The 22,824-nt window shown below is 40.0% G+C and overlaps 1 protein-coding gene across 4 annotated transcripts in view; it reads left to right on the top strand.

The window, feature by feature from the left end:
• NFIA (nuclear factor I A) overlaps positions 1-22,824 on the top strand; it is a 387,512-nt gene that overhangs the window by 319,901 nt on the left and 44,787 nt on the right. For all 4 annotated transcript variants that reach the window (XM_032296832.1, XM_032296834.1, XM_032296833.1 and 1 more), the window contains exons 8-9: positions 10,998-11,176; positions 13,578-13,743. In XM_032296832.1, coding sequence (XP_032152723.1) covers positions 10,998-11,176; positions 13,578-13,743 — 345 coding nt within the window. The remainder of the gene's footprint in view (positions 1-10,997; positions 11,177-13,577; positions 13,744-22,824) is intronic.

The raw sequence follows: 22,824 nt of genomic DNA, 5'->3' as shown, positions 1-22,824 counted from the left end.
CCATCCCATCGCTCTTGCACACTTGGAAGCACGGGGAACCTTTCCAGTGGAGCAGGCAGCCCCTCTCGCGTGAGGGGTAGCCCCTTAGCCATGTATAGGCTTTGCTCTGACCTGCCTTCATTCAGGCATGGTGCTTCCTAAAGGGTTAAGCACCTTTGTTTTTTACAAGAATCTTGTTTGTAAGAGTCAATTTGGCAAGTAATTATTGAGCACTCATTATCTGCCAAGCACTGTGCTGGGCCTAATGAACAAGTTAGATCAGCCAGTCCTTCCCTTCCAATCTAGCAGAACAGACAGGTATTAGACAATGATTACACCTGTGATGAGATGAATATGCAGGGAATTAAAGAAGACTGAGGAATACTGCACCAAGCTATTTGAAATATTTGCGGAGATTTGAATGTACTTATGTCAGGATGTGTGGGTCCTTTTTTTGGTATGCAATATGAATTTTTAAAACTTTGGTATCCCTGAGGGATATGCCCAGATCTTTCTGAATCTCCAAATTTCTGAGTATCATAATAAGAGTTGTTGAATTGTCGCATACTAGGTAATGAACAGTAGATATGTTAACACATACTCAAGTGAAGGATTCTTACAAATGAAAGAAACCCAACCAAATTGGTTTGCCACTCCTCCACTTCCCCAAAAGAAAATAATGGATTAGTTTATGTAACTGAAAAGTCTAGGGTTATGTAGCTTAAGGTAGAGATGGAGTCAGGCTTTCAGTTGCTACCTTCAGAAAGCGCCCCCCGCCTTCTCCCTCCCCCTGCCACTCTACCTCCCCTTCACCCTCCTTTTCTCCCTCCCGCAACCCTCAGTCCCACCCAGGTCTGCTGTCCTCTGTGTGAGCTTTATTCTTGTGATATTTAGCTTTATTTAGGCTAAATATCCTCAGACCGTGGCACAGACAGTGTGAGCAGTTCCAGGCTTAATGTCCACCAATTTAATAACCCCAAGAGAAAAAGAGCAACTTTTTAACAATGGATTTAGGGAAGGACCTACTCTCCTAGATGCTGATGATTCTGATTATCCCGGTTTGGGTCATTTGTTCACTTTTAACACAACCCTTAGTTTAAAAGGCAATGGAATGCCTCATCGGTGTGACCTGGCTTGCCTGCCCACCCATGGAGCCAACGGCTAAGGTTAAGTCCACCCTAACCACATAGACTGAGGCTGAGGGATAGATAGTTCCCCAAAGAAACATTAGAGCTCTGTTTCCAGAAGAAGGGGTGAAGGACCGCTGGGCAGGCAAAAATAACAGCTACCCGCCGTAGGAGCTAATAGCAGAGCTGGCCTGAGTGCTGGCCAGTGGGCTCAGCTTACTCACTAGCTGTGGCTCGTTCCTGCAGCTAGCATTTGCAGAGCACAAGTAAAACCCAGGCCTATTTGTTCATGCCACAGACCCCCAGAGTAACTTGAAAATAGTTCAGCTCTTGATTCTCAATTACCTGGTGTTGCTTCATTGCATTGTATAATCCAGATTACTTTTCATGTATCCTAATTTCTTCTAAAACCAATCCTAAGAGTATTAAATAACCAAGAGTCTAGCATACTGTTTGGCACATAGTAGATTCTCAATACACTTGCTGAATGAATGATCCTGCTATGAATGAGGCACCTGCATCCATTAATTCTAATCCTTAGAAAAGCCTTGTTAATTGCTGCTGTTACTATTTTTTTTTTTTTCTGATATGGAATCTCGTTCTTGTTGCCCAGGCTGGCATGCAATAGGGCAATCTTGGATCTCTGCAACCTCTGCCTTCCAGGTTCAAGCAATTCTCCTGCCTCAGCCTCCTGAGTATCGGGGACTACAGTCACGCACCACCACGCCTGGCTAATTTTTTGTATTTTTAGTAGAGACGGGATTTCACCGTGTTAGCCAGGCTGATCTCAAACTCCTGACCTTGTGATCCACCTTGCCTCAGCCTCCCAAAGTGCTGGGATTACAGGCATGAGCCACCATGCCTGGCCAATTGCTGCTGTTATTTAAAGATAAGAAAATGTAGGTTTGGAAATGTTAATAACTTTATCCAGATTAGCACAGAGAGTGAATGATTTTAAAGCCAGAATAGTCAAGCTCATTTTGTAGTAAAGGAAACTAAGGAATATAGGAGGCTGGTACCTTGCTAGTCAATACCCAAGCTAGAATGAAAACTTGGTCCTCTGACTTTAATCACGAGACTGATTGTTCTGTTGCTTATTCCATTCCTTGTGTTAAATCTACCCTCAGTAGGATAAATCCTCAAGTCCTGTGGGGTGAATTCAGGAAGATGCTTCAAGTTCAAGAGGATGCCTTGAAAGTAGTCATTGGCTTGGAGAGGTGGCCCACACCTGTAATCCCAACACATTGAAAGGCCAAGGCAGGCAGATCACTTGAGTCTGGGAGTTTGCAACCAGCCTGGGCAACAGTGAAACCCCATCTCTACTAAAAATACAAAAATTAGCTGGGTGTGGTGGCACATACTTGTAGTCTCAGCCACTTGGGAGGTTGAGGTGGGAGGATTGCTTGAGTCCAGGAAGCGGAGGTTGCAGTGAGCCTAGATTGCCTCACTGTACTCCAGCCTAGGCGAGGGAGCAAGACCCTGTCTCAAAAGAGAGAAAAAAAAAACAAAGTAGCCTATGCTTTAGTAATCATGTTGCACAGAAATAGAGGCTTCAATTTCAGTATAAATCCGACAGTTTGGTGGAGAGAAATGCTGCAAAACAACCCATGGCTTTCTGGTCGTTATGAGATTTTGCTTGTTTGCTTATTTTTCTGCATTTTTTTAATACAGGGAAAGACTTGCAACACCATAGATCTAGCATCGGTCATGTCCAAGAAACATCTGCACGGATCTTGTTTTTGAAGTCCTCTTTCACAGGACTCCAGTTTGTAATTCCATTTCACTTCCAACAGGTCATTGGAAGATTCCCTCCCTTTTTCTGTTAATCTTTGGAATCATCCAATCTATGGTGGTTCATTTTTTTTCTCAAATAATTGTTTTGATTTGTTTTTCATTCTTCATTTAGTCTCACAGTAGTATCGCTTACATGTTACGTCAATGTTCAAGTTCCCTTCCTGGAACTGGATTCTTGTCAACTTTGCCTATTAAACCATCACTTTAAATATTTCCAATAATCACAGCTGTTGCGTGGTGTTTGAACACATTTCACATCAGCCATCATGGAAGCTTAGGCAATTAGTGCATGAACATGGTCAATTTCGACTCAAAGAGGCCCTGGCAGGACAAAGGCTGGGGGCTCTGTTTCACAGAGCTTAAAGTAGCACACTCAGAGCTTTTTAAACTCTGAATATTACAGTCTCCCCAAAGCCAAAGTATCTTAAAGACTGAGTCCAGGTATACCCTATAAGTTAATATCCCATAAACATTTTAAAAATAATTTCTTTTAAAAGCCTTTCTTATTTCAGATTTTTAGATTTCAATTTTATTTTTATGGATCAGTTGTACTATTTGTAAATGTAATCCCAGGGACTGAATTCTATACATTCACTAGAGCTTAAACTAGATGAGCTTCAGAGAGTATTTAGAAGCTACCTACATTTATAATATGCCAGGTAGCAACAGCAACTAAGTGAAAACCAAATCCCTTTAATCTGAAAATATTCCTGAAAAATACCCTAGATCTTCTGAAAAGCATTTGTTCTTATTATTATTTTAGAGACAGTGTCTTGCTCTGTCACCCAGGCTAGAGTGCAGTGGTGTGATCATGGCTCACTGCAGCTTCAAACTCCTGGGCTTAAGCAGTCCTCCCACCTCAGCCTCCAAGTAGCTGGGATTATAGGTTTACTGTAATCCCAGCCACCACACCTGGCTACATTTAAAATTTTTTTTTTTTGTAGAGATAAGATCTCACTGTATTGCCCATGGTGGTCTCAAACTCCTGGGCTCAACTGATTCTCCCACCTCAGCCTTCTGAGTAGCTGGGATTATAGGTGTGAGCCATCACGCCCTGCTGAGAAGTTTTTCTAGTAGTCAATATGTATTAGATTTCTGATAAGCAAACTCCAAATAACTAACATGGTGAGGCTTTCAAGGGAAATGATAGAGATTTCCACTGTTGCCATGTTTTGGGAGGCCATGCTCAGAATATGGTGAGGTCAGAAGTATGCCTGGGGCCAGGCGTAGTGTCTCATGCTTGTAATCCTAGCCATTTGGGAGGCCAAGATAGGTGGATTTCCTGAGCTCAGGAGTTCAAGACCTCCCTGGGCAACATGGTGAAATCCTGTCTCTATTAAAAAAAATAGAAAAATTAGCCGGATGTGATGGCGGTCATCTGTAGTCCCAGCTACTCAGGAGGCTGAGGCAAGAGAATCACTTGAACCCAGAAGGCAGTTTGTAGTGAGCCGAGATAGCATGACTGCACTCCATCCTAAGTGACAGAGTGAGACTCTATCTCAAAAAAAAAAAAAAAAAAATGCCTGGTTGGCAGGGGTCTACATGGTGAAGAGGGCGCTCAGTATGGACACTCAAGGACTGCAGGTCTAAGTGAAAAATTGCATGTAGAGGGAGTTGGCTCCATAGTTCGAAGCTGCTGGGTTAAGTCTTACAGTCTGAACTTTAAAGGCAGGGATTCACAGTATATTTGGTTAGCAAAGACTCTTTATAGGTATTAAAGAAATGTTGTGTTTACTTAGCTATCTATGGTGTCTATGATTATTAGGTCAAGATTGTTGCTACTGCTATTGCTGCTTTTGCTTTTCATTTTGTTGTTGGTAGAATTATTTTCAAGGCCCTCATGTTGTATCCATACTGATAGTACATACGATTTTATCCGTAGTTATTTACTTTTTGTCCAAGAGACAAGTGAGCAATAAGGACCTCTTGTTCCACCACTCCTTTCCTTCCTGTATTCCGCAGTCAGAACAGGTCCTAGCACACAGGAGCAAATTTCAGTTTATTCTTTGCCTATCCCCATTCTTGTCTGTGATAGTACTGTCATACCAATAAAGGAAGCTATTTATTGATCACTTAATTGTGTGGTCAGAAACTGTGCCATGTGCTTTATATATATTGCCTGATTTAATCTTCACAACAGCTCTGTGAGGTACTATTAGCTCCATTATATAGATGGCAAAACTGAGTTATAGAGAAGCTCAGCAACCTGAAGCATAGCTCGTAAGTGACAGAGCTTAGAATTTAAAATTACATTGCACTGCTTTTCCAAGTCATATGTTTAACTTAGAATTACACACACACACACACACACACACACACACACACACACACACACGTGGATGTGGTCAACCAGAACAGACCAAGTCATGTTAAGTAATGGTGAAGACAGATAATCAAAAGGCTACCATGGAGAGTTAATGAGATATCACAGGCAACCAGATTGCTTTGGAAAGCTTCAGAAAGCTGGGGCTTCAACAGAAAGGCTGTTCAAGAACATGGCGTGGTTAGGTGGAAGTAGCAGTGATTGTCAGGTGTCTGACTCACAGATCACGGAGGTGTTTGGAGAGTGAACAAGAATTGTGTGGGTCTACACCACTGAAAAACTATGGCTTGGTCAAACAGACCTTTGTCTGTATTTGAAAATAAAGTTTTATTGGAACACAGCCACACCCATTTGTTTATGTAATGTCTATGACTGCTTCTGCACTGTAGCAGCAGAGTTGAGCAGTTGCAACAGAGACTGTATAGCCTGCAAAGTCTAAACTACTTGGTATCTGGTCTTTACAGAAAATGTTTGCCAACTCCTGGTCTAGCCAGGGCCTACAACAGAGGTCTTGAAGTAGCTAAAATTGATCTAGATAAAATTTTTTAAAGAATTTGGCCTTTCTTTTTTTTGTACGGGCCTTTCCTTTTCCTTCTGTTTTTCCAAAACACATTGGAATTTGATCTCTTAGAAGATCCCTTCAATTCAAATGGAATTGAATCTATTAACCATCTTACAAACTTACTATGGCATAAAGTTACTTTGTCTTGTAGCAGTAATGTAAAAACACTGGTGTTTTGCAAGCCATCATGTAATGTCATATATTTCTCTCAATTTGACATATCTGGGTCCTTTCATGTGCATCATAGTGATGTTAAAGATGTACCAAAAGTTTTGAAAAGCCTTGGCTCACCTCAAGTCAAATGCTTTGTTACTTAGAAAAGGTATTGCCTCTTAAAGGTTTGAAAACCATTGTCAGTTCTTCTTTCCTGCATCTCTGTTAAAATAAATCCCATAACTCCAAACTTCTCAGCTTTCATAAATGGCAGACCTGATTCATGCATGATTTATAAATTAGAGCTATGGACCATTAAGATAGATTTCTCAGCTTTAGGTAGGGTATAATGGTGTAGTGTGGTTTTGAGTTTCTGGAGAAGCAAGATACATAGTAGTTGACAATCCAAGTCATTTTTAAGTTCAATTTACCCTTATGGAAAGATGCTTTTTTTTTTAAGTGGGATTTTTTTTCTTCAATTTTCTTCTCCATTTGAAGCTTTGCCTTATTACAGATTTTTACTTCTAATTATAAGTGATCAAGAGTTTTTATAAGTTGTGGGGGAAGAAGCCTATATGTAACACTGCCTTAAGAGCACACTGCACCTGAAGGAGGATTAGATTGTATTGTTTGTGTTGCTCCCTTGACAGCTTCTCTTTGGAGCCTCCCATACAAGAGAGACTGGGATTTAAAGGCTGATGCCAGAAAGCAAAAGCTAACGTGAAAAGAATCCAAGACTCTGTCCAGTGTGTGAGAATCTGCAACGGTTCATGGGCAAGGGATAACGCAATTAAGGCAATGTCAGGGTTGTACAGAAGAACATATTTCAACCCATAAAGTTTTGGTTTGAGGGAAAATGTGTGAGGGTTATTTGAGTTCTTCAAGGTTGAGCTTGAGAAAAACCACGGGAAATACTAAGAGATTACTTTCTTTTTCTTCCCTAAGACTTATAAAAGCAGAAAAAGGCAAGATTCCAAGCTTGTGTGGACACCACTTCCTGATACAGTCTTATTTCACATGGCCCACCTTAGATGTTCTAACTAGTTCTAGCTCCCCTTAAGAGCACTCGATGTGTCTGCAAGACCTCTTTCCCATAGTGGACTCTCAAACCAAGAATCACTGGTTAGATTTTATGAGTCTTGCAACATATCCAATAATACAATAATGAGCCTGACCTTCTCCTTTCCCGGTCTTAATAAATTCTACTCTTAACAGAAGAAGCATTTTTGAGTTACATATGTATATACATTTTTTTCAATTGTTTGAATTTTTAACTTTTTCTCTTCAAACTAAAACCAAGAGAGGATTTTCAAGAACTGGGGGGTGCTGGACTGGTGGGGAACGGAATGAACAAGTAAACCAACCTGTCTGACCTGCCTTCTTTTTTTTAAAGTATCCAGTAATATGATCGTTTTGTAATAAATAGCTGAGTAATACACCCTTTGGGAAATTCTGGCTCTCTGTTTCTTCCATTGTGGCTACTTTGTTCAGGATGTGTAGGCAGTGCCATTGCAGCCAGAGAAACCTGATCAAATGTCCTTCCTTCCCATCTTATTTATATTCTTGGTGAAAAGCCCAAGCAGTTGTTTTAAACAAGTCTGGCCACTCATTAAAGTTTAAACTAGTAGTGAGATCCATCAGGAGTGAAGTGTTTCTGACACTCTCTGCTGCTCCTGGCCTAGGGTACTAAGAGTATTAGATGCCGGAAGCAGTCAATTTTGTAGTGTCTTTTAATACGCAAAATTGTATTAACATCAACATGGATACAGATGGATGCACTGCAATAAACTGTAACCACTTGAGAAAAGCCTTTATTGACTCTCAAGTAAATAATGCACATTTTAAAGGATCTAAATATGCATTTACATAATGTGTGATAATTTTTTATCGTGTCAACTACTCACACACACATCCATAAGATGTGTTTTTCTTCATCAAAAATCTGTACTCATACCATTCTTTGTGCATTCCTTTAGCATCATGCCAAATTCCTAATGGGAATATTTTTCTAAAAGCCTGATCTGGCCATCTCAAAATATACTTGATGAATTTTACCCTTAAGTTGATTTAACCCCCATGGCTCTTTCTAAAATGACTTGAGATAACTTAAATAAAAACTTAGGTACAATAAAAATATCCAAAACAAAGAGAGAAAACAAGAAATAGGAGAGAAGAAAAACGAAGTTAGGCATTGATGAAATCTCAGTTCTGAGTTTCAATGGGTTTCTATGTGTCTGGTAGAAGATGAATGCAGGTTATCCAGAGAAACAGCATATACTTAATAATAATAATTAGAGCTTTGTGATGTCAGTAACATAACTGTTTTCTGTTTGAAGAAATGAAGGCTCAGGATCTTGAATGATTTCTCTCCAGTTGCACAGTGAACTGATGACTGAACCAGAAAGTCCACATCATGAGAAAGTAAGGGTTGCAAAGGATGACCCTTTAAAATGCAGACTCAGCGACTGCCTAATTTGAAACTACAGGCTAAATGATTTCCTGGTATTAATTAAGAATTAATTGATTCTTATAAATCAGTCATTGTAGAATTAATTCCGTATAGTATCATATGTTCTTGTGTTTGTGTTAAACTCTGTTCCACAGAGAAATGATGAATAAATTGTTTTAGTAAAGTATAATAGACTAAGGTCTAAATTTACATTGCTAATTATTTTCTTTTACGTATTTAACAACAACAACAAAATGAGGTCACGGATGTGTATTAACATTTAATGGGGAGATGACAGGGTCCTTTTGAATTATTTCTTATATCTTGTTTCTTTAAAGATCAGTTCTGTTTGATCTCAAGTGAATTTCTTCCTTGGGCAGCAGTCTCTGTTGGCCACCGTGATTTCATAATCTGACAATTACCCATCACTTTCCATTGAGCACCTGAGGCACTGGCACTTTATCTTCAAGGTCAGCCTACCAGGGGCTCATGTCAGCAGAATTGCCACCTTGGCGTTTGACATCCTGCAAAAGTTGAGTGTTTCGTTTTGTTAGGTTCACTATATTCTCAGCCTAGTTTGGGAAATACCACATTCTGTCCCTAACTAGTAACTATTCCATCAGATGCAGTGTACTGAGTGAAAGTTTTTTGCCATAAGCAAGAAGGACTGTACCATGTTGGAAGAAAAACTTCCTCTGATTCTTTAAAGCCAGTAGCATAATTTGCAGAGTTAAGAGATGACCAGAGCCATTTAACTTTTTAGCTTTGGGGATTTAACTCAGCAACAATGATCAGTTCCAAGATTATCATTCATTGTAGGAAGTCCTAAGTTTTACCCATTTTTCTAAAAGTTCTCTGGCTCTTGGCCAGGTGGAGAAACCAAGATTTGGTTTTGGCAAATTTTATTCTATGTTTAACAGTATGGTTATCTTATTAACCTCTATTTATTTAGTCATTCGCTGCCCATTCAACAAATATTTATTGAGTGCCAGACCCAGTTCTGGGGATATTGCAGTGGGTGGAAAAGCTATTTACAAAGATGGAGAAGACTGGGAGAAGCATCAGCTTGAGAGGAAAAGGTAATGAAAATTCTGGTTCAAATAGATTATGTTTGAGACATCCTCAGTTGTATGACTGAGGGTAAAATTTCATCTGTTTTGGCTCAGATTTGTTTCTTGAGCCCATAGTAGGAGCCTACGAATATTTATTGGGCAGATTAAAGGTTTCATGAATTAAAGGGTTTCATCAGACCACCTATAAGACACGGATTGGACAGTTACTTCTACTCCAATCTCCCATTTCCATTCTTCGAAAACTTCAGATGTCACTCTGAACCCTGTAGTATGAGCCATTTCAGTCATTAGTCAGAAAGTGCCCCAATCATAAGGAGATCCCAGTAAGGAACAAAGAACCCATGCCCAGCAAGCCATGCAGGTGCATTCTTTTTACAGCCCTTAGCCATGCAAGTGGGATAGTGGGAGAAGTAGTGGCCTGTCTTACTGGGATTCTCTTGAGTATTATGAGTCATTCTTATCATTAGAAAGGTCTTATTTTCCAAAATGTGGACGTTCCTTTGATTTTTCTTTGCAAGGGCTTCTTGAGTTTAAAGATTTAAACCGCAAAAAGTAAAGGAGAGGTAAATACTTTCATCTCCTCTAATTTGGGAGCGGTTTCTCTGACCCTGATTGAGAAGCAAGAGCTGCTCTCTTGGCCTGACTTGGGCTGAGTATCTTCAACCTTTCCATGTGCTGCCCTTATCCTGCAGCCAGTTTTATCAATCATCCTTCTCATTCAAGGACAAAAGTTCCCTCAGAAAAGTTATTAGGCACCTCACATAAGGTTTTTAATCTAATATAATCTTCTTGTCCAAATGAAATTTACCAGGGTTCAAATGTAAGGGAGTAGTAGTTGTCTGAGTCTTTTATCCTTTTTATGGGCACAGAGCCAACATTTTAGTAGGGGGTCACTGCCTGCTTACCCTGTGGGTTCCCCTGCTCTCACGTATATGCATTTCTGAGTTTGGCTTTGAAATGGCATCTGAAGGCGACATAAACCATCCTTGTAAAGTGAGGCACCCAAATTGCATGGGTTCATTAAGTGATCATTTACTACATACTTCAAAAAATTTTCATCCTGAATTAGTCCCTAGAAATTTCCTTGAAAGGGTTATAAGAGTTTTAACAATGAATTATTGTCTATGGATAGCTCAGCATGAAAGGGGATCCATATGTGCAAACTAGAATTTGTCATATGTAATGTCAGTTAAGTCAGGTCTAATCTACCAAATACATTTTTTATTGCTTGCTTCATTAAAAAGGCTCTTAAGGTAATGAATAATCTTCAGCCTCACCAAGGATTATTAATGCCTTTATAACTCATGTCCACTGAAAATAGAAAGACAGCTTGAAACTCTACCCTAATCTAACCTCCGTGTTTGTCTTAAAGCCTTAAGGAAGAAAATCTGTCAGACCTATCCAGTGTTCGATTCAGTCACATGAGCAATTCTGTGACTCGGGCCAGGAGGAGAAATAGAGGAGGAAGTGGAATCGGGTTCAGCTGTGACAAAGCAGGTCTTTCTTTTCATAACCCTGATGTTTTCTTTTCCTGCAGCAAGTCCGCATGCAACACCATCGACTCTTCATTTCCCGACATCACCCATTATCCAGCAGCCTGGGCCTTACTTCTCACACCCAGCCATCCGCTATCACCCTCAGGAGACGCTGAAAGAATTTGTCCAACTTGTCTGCCCTGATGCTGGTCAGCAGGCTGGACAGGTGGGGTTCCTCAATGTAAGGAAACCTCTTTTTTTTTTTCCATTTCTTTAGAAATGTTAGCCGAATATAAAAATAACAAGGGAAGATCTGATGATCATGTGACATTGTGCTCTAATGTTGTACTGACTGACTGCAGGCAAATGTCATATTTATTCTAGATTGTGGGAAAGTTAACTTGCTCTAAGAGTGATTAGTCAGGGTTTAAAAACAGTGTTTGTGTTAAGTTTGCAACTGTCAAGTTTATGGATATAAATCAGCTCAAGGGTGAACTATATAACCTTCTAAGTTCTGTGAGCTGATCATTCCACCCCATGTGTTCTAACCCCAGGGCTCATACAGTTAACAAAATAGAAAGACTGAATAGTTTTAAATAGTGATTTGGGGTGGTAGAGAGAGGTAGGGAGATGAAGGGGACAGATATTTCAGATCAACTAAGTTGATATTTTTTTAAAATACAGTCTTCTAACACTTTAGATCAAGTTGACCAGTACTTGAACTCAAGATGCTGAGAGTACAGTTTATTATGGTTTGTTATTTCTGCAAGTCATTATCTTTCCCACTTATCTTGGTATAAAGCTAAACAGTGTTCAATAGCTTCACACGAATGTTTTTATTTTTCCTCAAATAAACCAAATGATCACAATTTGAAATGGCATTCCAAATGTAAAAGTGATTTTTAAAAATCACAAATTTTATTTCAAATATAGGCTTAGATGTTTACAATGGATAGCTGTATCCCAAGGCCAATAATAATAAACAATGACCAGCATACAGCCAAAGTTGATTTTCCCTTTCTCCTAATAACTGTGCATGAAGTCACAGATTAGCCCAAATGATTGCTGCCTAATTTAAGATAGCATGTCACACTGTCCTGTCACTTGATTTTTTTCACTTGCAGAAATACCTGATTCTGCATATCTGAGCCAGAACAGGCAGCTTTAACTAATGTCTGGTGATGTGTTAGCAGATACATTTCTGTCTAGACAACAAATCAATATGGTGCCTCCTTTCTTTTTGCTTGTATATTCATTTGCTTGGCTTATTCTAAAGCATTCACTTACGGACTCTCAGCCCACTCAGAAATAATGCAAAGGCAAGGTTGCCGGCAAGAAAGCACGGCGTTCTGATCGTCAGACGAGGTAGTCTTTGAGGAGCAATACTAAATATATGAGTAAATGTTGATGGGGGAGTGCGACTGCCTCTGTGGAATTATTAAGCTTAAATGTAAAAGCCTGGGACAGCAGGATCTCCTTCAACCGAATTTTGATTGGGCACTAAATATGAACTGCTGTTGTTGGCTGAATGGAGGCCACTCGGGAAACAGTGAAAAAAACTGAGCTGATCACCAGCTTCAAGCATGTGACTTCTAAATTTTTAACCATTTTTTAATAGTCCTGACACCCTATATAACTGTCAGATGCCCAGTCTTGCATTTTGATCAAAATTTTATAGGGCTTAAGGCAGGTCTCTTCATGAAACGATTTTAAAAAAATTGAAAATAAAATGGTTTTTATTGCTCTCTTTAGAGGGGAATTTTTTGTTAAAGAGCTGTTATTTGGTTGTTTTAACATCAGGCAGCAAAATAAATATGACTCTTATGGCATATGCTTATATAATTTAAATCAAAATTAGAAGTGATATTTTTCCCTAGCAGACTTCTGACAGCTGAATTCTAAAGTTTCTGTGCCTGATGTTATACAATATGTGAACAAAATTTTCTATGTTCACTTAACACATTTATTAAATGTTATATAATATCAACTTTGAAGAGTGAAAATAAAATATTACTTTTTTATCTCAAGTGCATATTTAGGAAACTTTATTATATCTAAGTAAAGAAACAAGTGGAATATACCACAATCCATAAAACACTTAAATACTTAATAATCATGGGAATGATAATGAAGGGAGCAGTTAATACAGAAAAATACAAAACATGCCAAGCAAAAGTTGGTTACTCAGGTGACAAATCCAGAATGATGATTGGCAGGTGATTTTATAAAACCAGATGCAAAGAAGGACAATGCAGTTCAAGAGATAAGTTCAGGATGCACTGGGCACCTGCGGCTAAGGATGCACTGGGCACCTGCGGCTAAGGATGCACTGGGCACCTGCGGCTAAGGATGCACTGGGTACCTGCGGCTAAAGATGCACTGGGCACCTGCACCTGCGGCTAAGGATGCATTGGGCACCTGCAGCTAAGAGTACTTGTGTGAGATGCCTCAAGAACAGAACCCAACAGAGGATGTTTGCACATGGACTTATCCATATGGACTTATGGAAGGATTCAAGCAGCTAGAAACTTAGTATTGACATTAAAGGTGCCTGCTGACTGTTTTGTTTTCAGAAGCAGCTAATGGTTGCTGTCTCTTTCTTCTTTTTCTTGTATGTGTGTTTTCTGCCCCCACGCTCACAGCCCAATGGGAGCAGCCAAGGCAAGGTGCACAACCCATTCCTTCCCACCCCAATGTTGCCGCCACCGCCGCCACCACCGATGGCCAGGCCTGTGCCTCTGCCGGTGCCAGACACAAAGCCTCCGACCACATCAACAGAAGGAGGTGCAGCCTCCCCCACGTCACCAAGTAAGTATGGCTGCAACAAGGCGCCGGTCAGCTTATAAAGCTGTATGTACTGGAATGCACACTTAGGCTTTGTCCCTTACTGTAGAGCCTCTAGAAAGAGGGACAGATCCCCAGTGATGTTGTAGCATGAGTTTGCCAGACCGAGAATCAAAGTGGACATGACTCTTGGGTACTCCACCAGATAAGGAAAACACTGGGTGTTAGGTGGGGTGAGATGGTGTAACTACATACCTAGGACTGAAATCAAGTTACAAGCTATTACATTTTGTATATTACTTGAGGGACTTCAAATGCTATTCCCATCATCAAGCAGCAGCTACTTGCATGGATTCTGCTTAGAAAAAGTTCCTTGTTCTTACAGACAGCCCTGCCTTCCAGGAACTTGCAGTCCAAGAGAAATGCACTTGAAAGTTTTATAGCTCATACATCAAATAGGAGAAAATGTCCAGATCAAAGGTGTGCACTTTGACCATTCACTAAGAGTAAGAGCCTGGCAGAAGCTCAGCGCTAGTAGCCATGGCAGTTGCATGGTGACGTTTGGCACCTCAAATAAACCAAATATTGGTTTATTTGGGTTGGGATGGGGACTGGGGATGGAGGTAGAGGGTTGACTAGGATGGAAAGAGGAGAGAGCTCTTGGCTCTTCTCTGAACAGTCTGAGAACATTTAATCAAAGAATATAAGATTTCACAACCTCTTTAGATGATGGGAATGATTACTTGAACTAGAGAGAGAACAATTCTCCAGATCTTTTCCGATGTTTTAGAGATGACAAGGGGATAGAAATAGTTTGAATGTACAAATGTAGCTTTTATTTGTGCCTGGAATAATGACAGGCACAAAAAGAGCAATGGCTGGAGTTCCCAGGGTATGAATGCCCTAGCCTTGATAGATGAGCACCTTCCTAAAGCTGTAAAGAGGCAGCAAAGTGTCAGAGAAGGCTAGGAACTGTGGCAGTGTGGCCCTAAGGAAAGCCTTCAGGGGGCTTGCTAAAAGAGGCAAGATGGGAGGCGAGGAATCTACAGAGGAAAGGATGTAAGAGCAGAGTAGGAAAGGAGTGTTAAGGCCAAGAACTGGAACCACTGTAATAGCTGTAAGATGGAACGAGACATGGGGAGGAGTGTTTTGTAGACATGAGCATCAGGATCGGGCAGTCCTCTAGATGAGTACAGTGAAGGAAGATTCTGGGCCTCTTGGCTTCCTGACCTTCAATATTGGAATAATAATGATAGTGAATACAGGAGGGAAAGCGACAAAGAGGAAAAATGAGTCCCTGTTTATCCCATGTTCATAGAATTTGATTCTGGGGGCACTGAACCCAACATGGCTGGAGTCCCTATGGACACATGTCAGAGAGTGAGCTTTGGGTTATCTAGTGTTTGTGCATTTGGATAACATATGTAGAAGTGGGCAGCGTTGTGCATGGATTCTGTATCAATAGCAAAAAGATTGAAGGTCAGGGGCAATTGAGGGAAGACCTACTTCTGGTAAGAGAGGTGATTCAACACTTGTCAACAAAGGAGAAAACCCTGAATGCCCAATGACACAGAAGCAAGCTGGGCTTGGCACGTGGATCTTAGAAGCTCAGCTTAGAAGGAAAGCCTCTGCTTCTCAGAGGCTTGGGGCTTGTTCAAAGATGTCACATAAATACACAGTAAGTGCCCTGCTTGTTGTCTGTTTATGTAACATCTTTAAACAAGTCAGAGAAATAACTGCCCCAGACTCTACTTACATCTATTCCATAAGGATGTTGTCTTAGAAATTGATAGCCACATGCCTACTGTGCCCTGCGCATGCGTCTGCATGCCATTTTCGGCTCGCCTCCTCCCTGTCTGTGCAGGACATTGCCACAGTCTTTTAAAAGCTGAATAGTGGTATACCATCGATTCCGTGGAAACAGATCCTTACCTCCACTCTCAATGGCCCCTATGTCAGAATGAGTTTTTCAGTAACAGGGATGAGGCTCTGCTGAGGCACAGCAGAAGAGTGGAAATAGCAGTGTGTGGCTGTTAAGTCTAAAGGATGGGGGCTCAAATGCCCACCTTTAAAATTACTAGCTGTGTTTCTCTTTGAATCAATTTCTCTTCTCTAAAATGTGCATGATAATCTACCTGGCACATTTGTGTGAGATCAGTTCTGATCATTGGAGTATTTTATTATCTGCCCAAACTCTTACATAGTAGAAGACTCCAGGCTTGCATAATGGTAAAATATATCTGTAGGACATGGAAAAGCTACTCAACCCCGAAATTGAGTTGATGAAGTTGGGCCCATAGTTCTGGACTCCACTCCATGGACTGAGCCAAGTGCTGTATATAAGATGATACCTGTCATCTTCTTGTGCCCAGCCTCAAGCATCTTGTCAGCACTAAGGGAAGGACAGAGGGAGTCTTGGCAGGTCTAATTCATATGGTTGCATGTTAGAGTAGCACTTAAGATTTGGGGTGGGGTGGGGGTGAGAGAATATCATGAGAAAGAGTTCCAAAGCTTGATACAGATAGTCTGTATCTTACTTTTTGAATCATGGGATTCTAGAAATATAGATAAAACAAAATGTTCTACTGATGGCACAGAAAGGTTTTTATCATCATTCATTTTAGCCCTTGTTCAGCTAAAGGCTTTTCCAGGGTATGATGAATTCATAGAAATATGTAGTTTCACAGCATACTATTGCTTACCATTTTCTGCTTTCTTAACAAGATGGTGTTAGGCTGGGAGAGCTGTAACTTATAGAGTAGGAGAAGCCTTTGAAATTAAAAATCTTAAAGCCCACTCACCTTATTTGGAGGGGATTTAAGGGCCCTCATTTTAAAAAGTCCTCACCCATGCCCTGATTTCTAAACCAATTGATAAATAAAATATTTTTTAAAATCAGAAAGAAGACAAAATATCACCTTTGTTACTAGAGAATTTAATTTATAACTGTGGGCAAGGGCACTTCCTAACACTGTATAACCCCTAGTTACACTGCCATAGCTACCTGGTCACTGGCAGGGCTAGACCACAGCAGCCCTTCCTACATATGGTCTGCCCTAGCCTATAAAGCTGGTGGCATGAAGGCGCAGGTGGCAGTGTGCTTCCCACAAACACCTGTCCCCAAAGAGAGACTGGGTGGGGTGGGGGAGACTAGTCATGTCCAGTTTTTCCTTTGAAGCTCTACAATCTAGAGAGTAATAGGTGGCGGGGGGGCGGTGGTGGTGGAGAAAACCTAAGAGTGAATAGAAGGGAATAAATATCAGAAGTGAAGTAGCTTCCCTCTCCCTTAACATTCATCTTTGATGACTGCCTTTTTTCATTCATTCATTCAGCCTGTACCTATCAAACACCTATCACGTGGCATGGCTGTGTTAGTGCATGGGATTCAGAGACGATAGATCCTTGCTCTCAAGAAATGGAGATTTATTGAGGGACAGGCAAACAGGCAGTTTACACAGGATGAGACTGGGATAGAGGTGTGTATAGGTGCCATAAGAAGACATGGGAGGGAGTTTGTTCCATTATGGGCCTTCAGGTAAAGATATTTTAGAGGAGTTGACTACTAAGCTGTCTAGTAGGGATAACATCCTGGTGTCTTAAGAGAAGGTAGTACTTTTCTTCTGAAACCAGCTCGAGGGCCTAAAATTGGATTACCACTAGATAAAAATGTAGGGCAAAAGTATAGTTTCATAAATCAGGTGCTTTCTTCGAAATTAAAAACACAGGTTGATTGGATTCTGTTTATCTTGTCAGTTTCTTAGAACTCAACTTTAGCAAGAAGGAACATGAATGACAGGGTATTCAGTACATATGCCCAGCGTCCCAACTGTTTGATTTCTGAAACAGAGGCTGTTCTCAAAAATGTTAACTGTATAACGTAAGACAGCCTTTTCTTTTTAGGAGTTTGAGATGATGATGACTTGCAACAAAATACAATTTAAAAAATAAATATAGGGGCTGGGCTTGGTGGTCACATCTGTAGTCCCAGCACTTTGGGAGGCCTAGGAGGGCAGATTTCTTGAGCTTAGGAGTTCTAGACCAGCCTGGGCAACATGATGAAGCCCGTCTCTACAAAAAAATATAAAAATTAACTGGGCGTGGTGGTGTGCACCTATAGTTCCAGCTACTTGGGAGGCTGAGGCAGGAAAATTGCTTGAGTCCAGGAGGTCCAGCATGCAGTGAGCCGAGATCATGCCAGTGTACTCCAGCCTAGGTGACAGAGTGAGACCTTGTTCCAAAAAATATGTAAAAAATAAAAATAAAAGTAGGAAAACATCCCAGTCACCTTCCGTATTACCAGCTTTTCTAGGCCTCAACTCCCTTATGTGTTAATGGGAATAATACTAACTGCTATACTCACTCTCATAGTCAGATTATCAGAACAAACAGGGGTAACAGATGTGTTGTGCTGTACACAGTTAAAGTCCAAGGCATCATTTTTAATATCCTCTTATAATGAAATACAAATGGATGCCAGCCTGGAGCAGTGTATGTATTTTTTAACTAATCGGTTGCTTCTGGCACTAATACTAAACTTTGCAGCTGTGGCCAGAGAAACGGGGAAGGCAGATCTGGGGGAAAAAAATTTTCCTGTGAAATAAATACATTTTAATGGGAAAAATCCTTACCAGTGCCCTCAGAAGCAGGGAAGTGGGGGTTGGGAAAGAAGAATTTTTATACTGTTGATTTGTTTGGAGAAAGATTGATAGACTGTGCCAGGTCTCTCTAGGATACTGACAAATGGAAGGCATAACCTATAACGACGATTTCACAACGAATGGGCTCCATTCCCACAGATTAACTACCTGTGTGGGTTTTGATACCTACTGAAAAAAGACCACTCCTTTCATTTTTTTTGTTGCTCAAATATTTATTGAGCATCAGCTATATGGAAAGCACTCTTCTAGGTGCTAGGATTCAGCAGGGAATCCCTGACCTTATGGAACTTTGATTCTAGAAAGGGAAGAATGCCATTGAACAGAATAGTGAATATGAAAGGTAGGTGGGATATAAGATGGTGATATGTAAGTGCTACACAGGGAAGTCAAGCCAACAGGGGAGGGATGCAGCTCTAAGCAGGGTGGTCAGAGGAAGGCTATTTGAGAAGGATTAATTTGAAGAAAGCCTGGACAAAGATGAGAGGGTGAGCCAGGATGCCATAGGAGGAGAGATTTCCAAGCAGAAGGACCAGCCAGTAGAAAGGCAAACCAATGTGTTAAGGTCAGTGAGGCATTTAAGAGCAGGAAGTGAGATCAGAGTGGAGTGAGGATGCATTTGGGGCCTTGGAAATAGAAATTACACTGGTTCTTGTAAGGACTTCGGCATTACCCTGAGTAAGATGGGGCAGAGAGGTGATGCCACCTAGATATTAGAAATAGAAATCACACTAGACTCTTGTAAGGACTTCGTCATTTACCCTGAGTGAGATGGGGCAGAGAGGTGATGCCACCTAAATTTTAATGGAAACGTTCTGAAGGTTTTGTTGAAAATAGATTGCCAGGAGCAAGAATTAAAGAATTAAAGCAAAGAGTTAAAAAGATGTTTTTTCCAATAAATAAAATGAGCATCTCCTACATGCCAGCCAGTATTCTAGGTATAAGGAATGCAAAAGTGAACAAAACTGATAAAAATCCCCTGCCCTGGAGGTGCTTGTATTTTAGTGGAAGAGGATAAACAATAATCAAAATATAAGTAAATTATTGAGTTAAGGACCAGTAAGTACAGTGGAGGAAACTGTCACAGGCAGGGTTGATGGGGCGGGGGTCACTATCGCAATCATCCAAGCAAGAGTTGCTAATGACCTGTACCAACATGGATGCAATAGGGGTGATGAGAAGTAAGTGGGTTCTGGGTATATTTGAAAGGTAGAGCTGACAAGATTTGCTAACACGTTCGATGTGGGCTGAGAAGAATTGGTGATGATGCCTAAGGTTATGACCTGAGCTACTAGAATAGAATTGCCAGCAGCTGAGATGAGAAGACCACAGGAGGAGCATCTCTGGGTGAGGGGTGGAGATCAGAAGCCTGGTTTGACCAAGTTACGTTTGAGATGCCTATCAGACATCTTACTGCTGGACTAATCATAATAACCTGTTGCCATTGCAGCTCTTTGCAGGTGACTGGGTTTTTCCACGTGCATCATCTCATTAAATTGAGAATAGACTCCTTTTTGAACATGTAGTACAATAAATGAATTGACCTAAGAGTCCTGAGAACAGCTCAGGCATAGGAGTAATCTTTCATTATGTTTGTGCTATGGTAATTCAAAATATACAATTCTTTTTGTTAATTGTATTTTAAGTTCCAATTTTTATATTGTTGATTGGAATCAATATACTATAAAAATGGACTTTTCCAGAAAAAGAAGATTGGCATCATAATCTAGAAATAGAATAAAAAGAGAAAAAACACTTTTGAATTACGATGGAAGATAAGACATGCATATTTTCTTTTTTTAATTAGGAACACAAAAACTCAATTTAAAAATGCATAAAAGACTCATCAATATGTTTCTCCATGCCTTCTTTACTATGAACTTTGAATTTTTTTCCACTAGAATTCTATTAAAATAGAAGCATATAATAAGTTACCTTTATTATTTATTTTTATATCTTTGATGAATCTTGTATATATTCATTATACAAATGAATATGAATTTGTTAGCCAAGAACATAACAATCTATGACTGGGACTTAAAATGTTTAGTATAATAATTAACATGTGTTGAATTAATATGTGCTTTTTGATTAGCAAAGCTCTTTTTACATGTATATTACCTCATCCCATCTTCTCAACACTCCTGTGAGGTCAGGATTTCATAGGCAAGGAAACTGAGATTGGCAGATGGAGGCTACTTTCCCTAAGATTACATTCCCAGGGTAGTTTGGTAGGGACTCAAACTCAGGCCTTTCCATGCTTTTTCTGCTACCTTTTACTGTAACTGAACAAATTACAAAACAATGTGACTAGATTTCTGATTCTGGGGGGAGCCACAGCTGTCTGCTACTGTCTGAAATTAACAACAACAAAGTATTTTGCTTTTACAGATGTGTCAGGCACTTTACAAATTGTTTGTTTGTTTGTTTCTTTTTCTGCAAAGAAGTCTCGCCCTGTCACCCAGGCTGGAGTGCAGTGGTGCAATCTCCACTCACTGCAAACTTCATCTTTCTGATTCAAGTGATTCTCATGCCTCAGCCTCCCGAGTAGCTGGGATTATAGGCGCGCACCACCACGCCTGGCTAATTTTTGTATTTTTAGTAGAGACAGGGTTTTGTCATGTTGGCCAGGCTGGTCTCAAACTCCTGGCCTCAAGCAGTCCACCTGCCTTGGCCTCCCGAAGTGCTGGGATTACAGGCTTGAGCTGCCTTGCCCAGCCCACTTTACAAAATGTTTTTATATGTGTATTATCTCACTTCGTCCTCATGATAATCCTATGAAATAAATTCTCTTGTTACTGAGATTGAGAAAGACAAGACATGGAGAAATAAGCTAACTTTCTCAGCGTCACTCAGCCAGGGTGATAGAGTCATGATTTCCATCCAATTCACCTTCAACCTAGAGTTCATAGGCTTGGCTGTAGCATGAGGATCTTTGATGTAGCCCAAAGCTGCTGCTGCTGCTGCTTTGTGTGTGTGCAGTGAAACCCTATGGGAGAAGTATGGAGGAAGATGCTAGCAGTTGTTTATACTTTAGTGTGCATTGGTTTCTGTTTCACAGAGTGCATCTCATTAGTAGGTAAAGGAAGAGAGCAGAAAATTTGGGGGGAGACGTAAGGACTGCGCTTTCTCTTTTAGAGAGGAGCCAGTAGATTTTGAGAAAGAGTGAAAAAAAGGAGTTAGTGGCTCCCATTCACAGAACATTTTTTCATTAGTGATGCCCAGACTATGTTACTGTTCTGTTTCTTAATTTAGAAATTTTACATTCAATGCAAACAGCTCTGTGAGTGTTAATAACATGCTTGTAGCCGACACCACAGGCAGGATGCAGAACAATCCTCAAACTCTCCCGTTGTTCTCACCCACTCTTAGGTTAACATCTGATGTGACTTAGTGCCCGGCAACTTATTTTACTTTGCTCTACTTCACATTGATTTTAATTCCCCTGTAGTGCTGTTGCCATCCCGTTATGTTTCAAAAATTGGGAGATTATGAAAGAGACCCAACTACATACAGCATTTTAATCTATGATAACAGTGGTGTTTTATATTGGAGGAGCAAAAGGGGTTAGTCAGTAAAATGTATTGGGACATTCTGGAAAAAATCATATTTCTTACATCAAAATAAATTTCAGCTGGAACTAAAAATAGAATGTTAAGCCCTAAAATAGCACAAGAAAATACAGGGCAAATTTTTATAGTATTGGAGTAAAGAAGGGCTTTCTAAGTAATGCCAAAAAAACCAGCATTCATGAAAGGTAAGTATCCAAAATTGGTGGATACTTTAGGGTGGAAAAAACACCATAAAGTCAAAAGACAAAAGATAGAAAAAAATGTGTAACATATGTGACAGAGCTAAATCATCTAATACATAAACTGTTTTTAAAAGGTAGTAAGAGAAAGACAAACAATCCAACAGAAAGACAAGAAAAGGATATAAACAGAGAGAAAGAGAAAACATTTGAAAGACATCTCATTCATGTAACATGAGAGCAACACTGATTAAAACTGGAATAATATTTTTACTATTAGATTAGCAAAGACCGAAAGGTGTCTTAACACAGTATTGGTAAGGATGTGAAAAACAGACATTCTCTTACATTATTAAAGGAGTGTAAATTGGTTCAGCCTCTTCAGAGGACATTTTAGTTTTTTATGTTTTTATAAAATTTAAATGTGTGTAATAAATTTTATAACAAAAAAATTAATGTTTAAATTTTGTACATATATTAGTATATATATAAATTTTACATGCAAGCCATGCATACATGGCTTGAATAAATGAAGAAAGCTGTACATAAAGTATTGATTGCAACATTGATTAAGAGACTGATAATAACCGAAACACCCACCAATATGACACACCCAAAAAGTGGGCAACGGATATGAACAGACATTTTTCAAAAGAAGACATATATGAGACCAACAAACATGAAAAAATGCTCATCATC

This window comes from Sapajus apella, unplaced genomic scaffold (genome assembly GCF_009761245.1).
Source record: "Sapajus apella isolate SASKATOON/1434 unplaced genomic scaffold, GSC_monkey_1.0 scaffold36, whole genome shotgun sequence".
Classification (NCBI taxonomy): Eukaryota; Metazoa; Chordata; class Mammalia; order Primates; family Cebidae; genus Sapajus; species Sapajus apella.
This window is presented reverse-complemented; position numbering and strand designations above follow the sequence as displayed.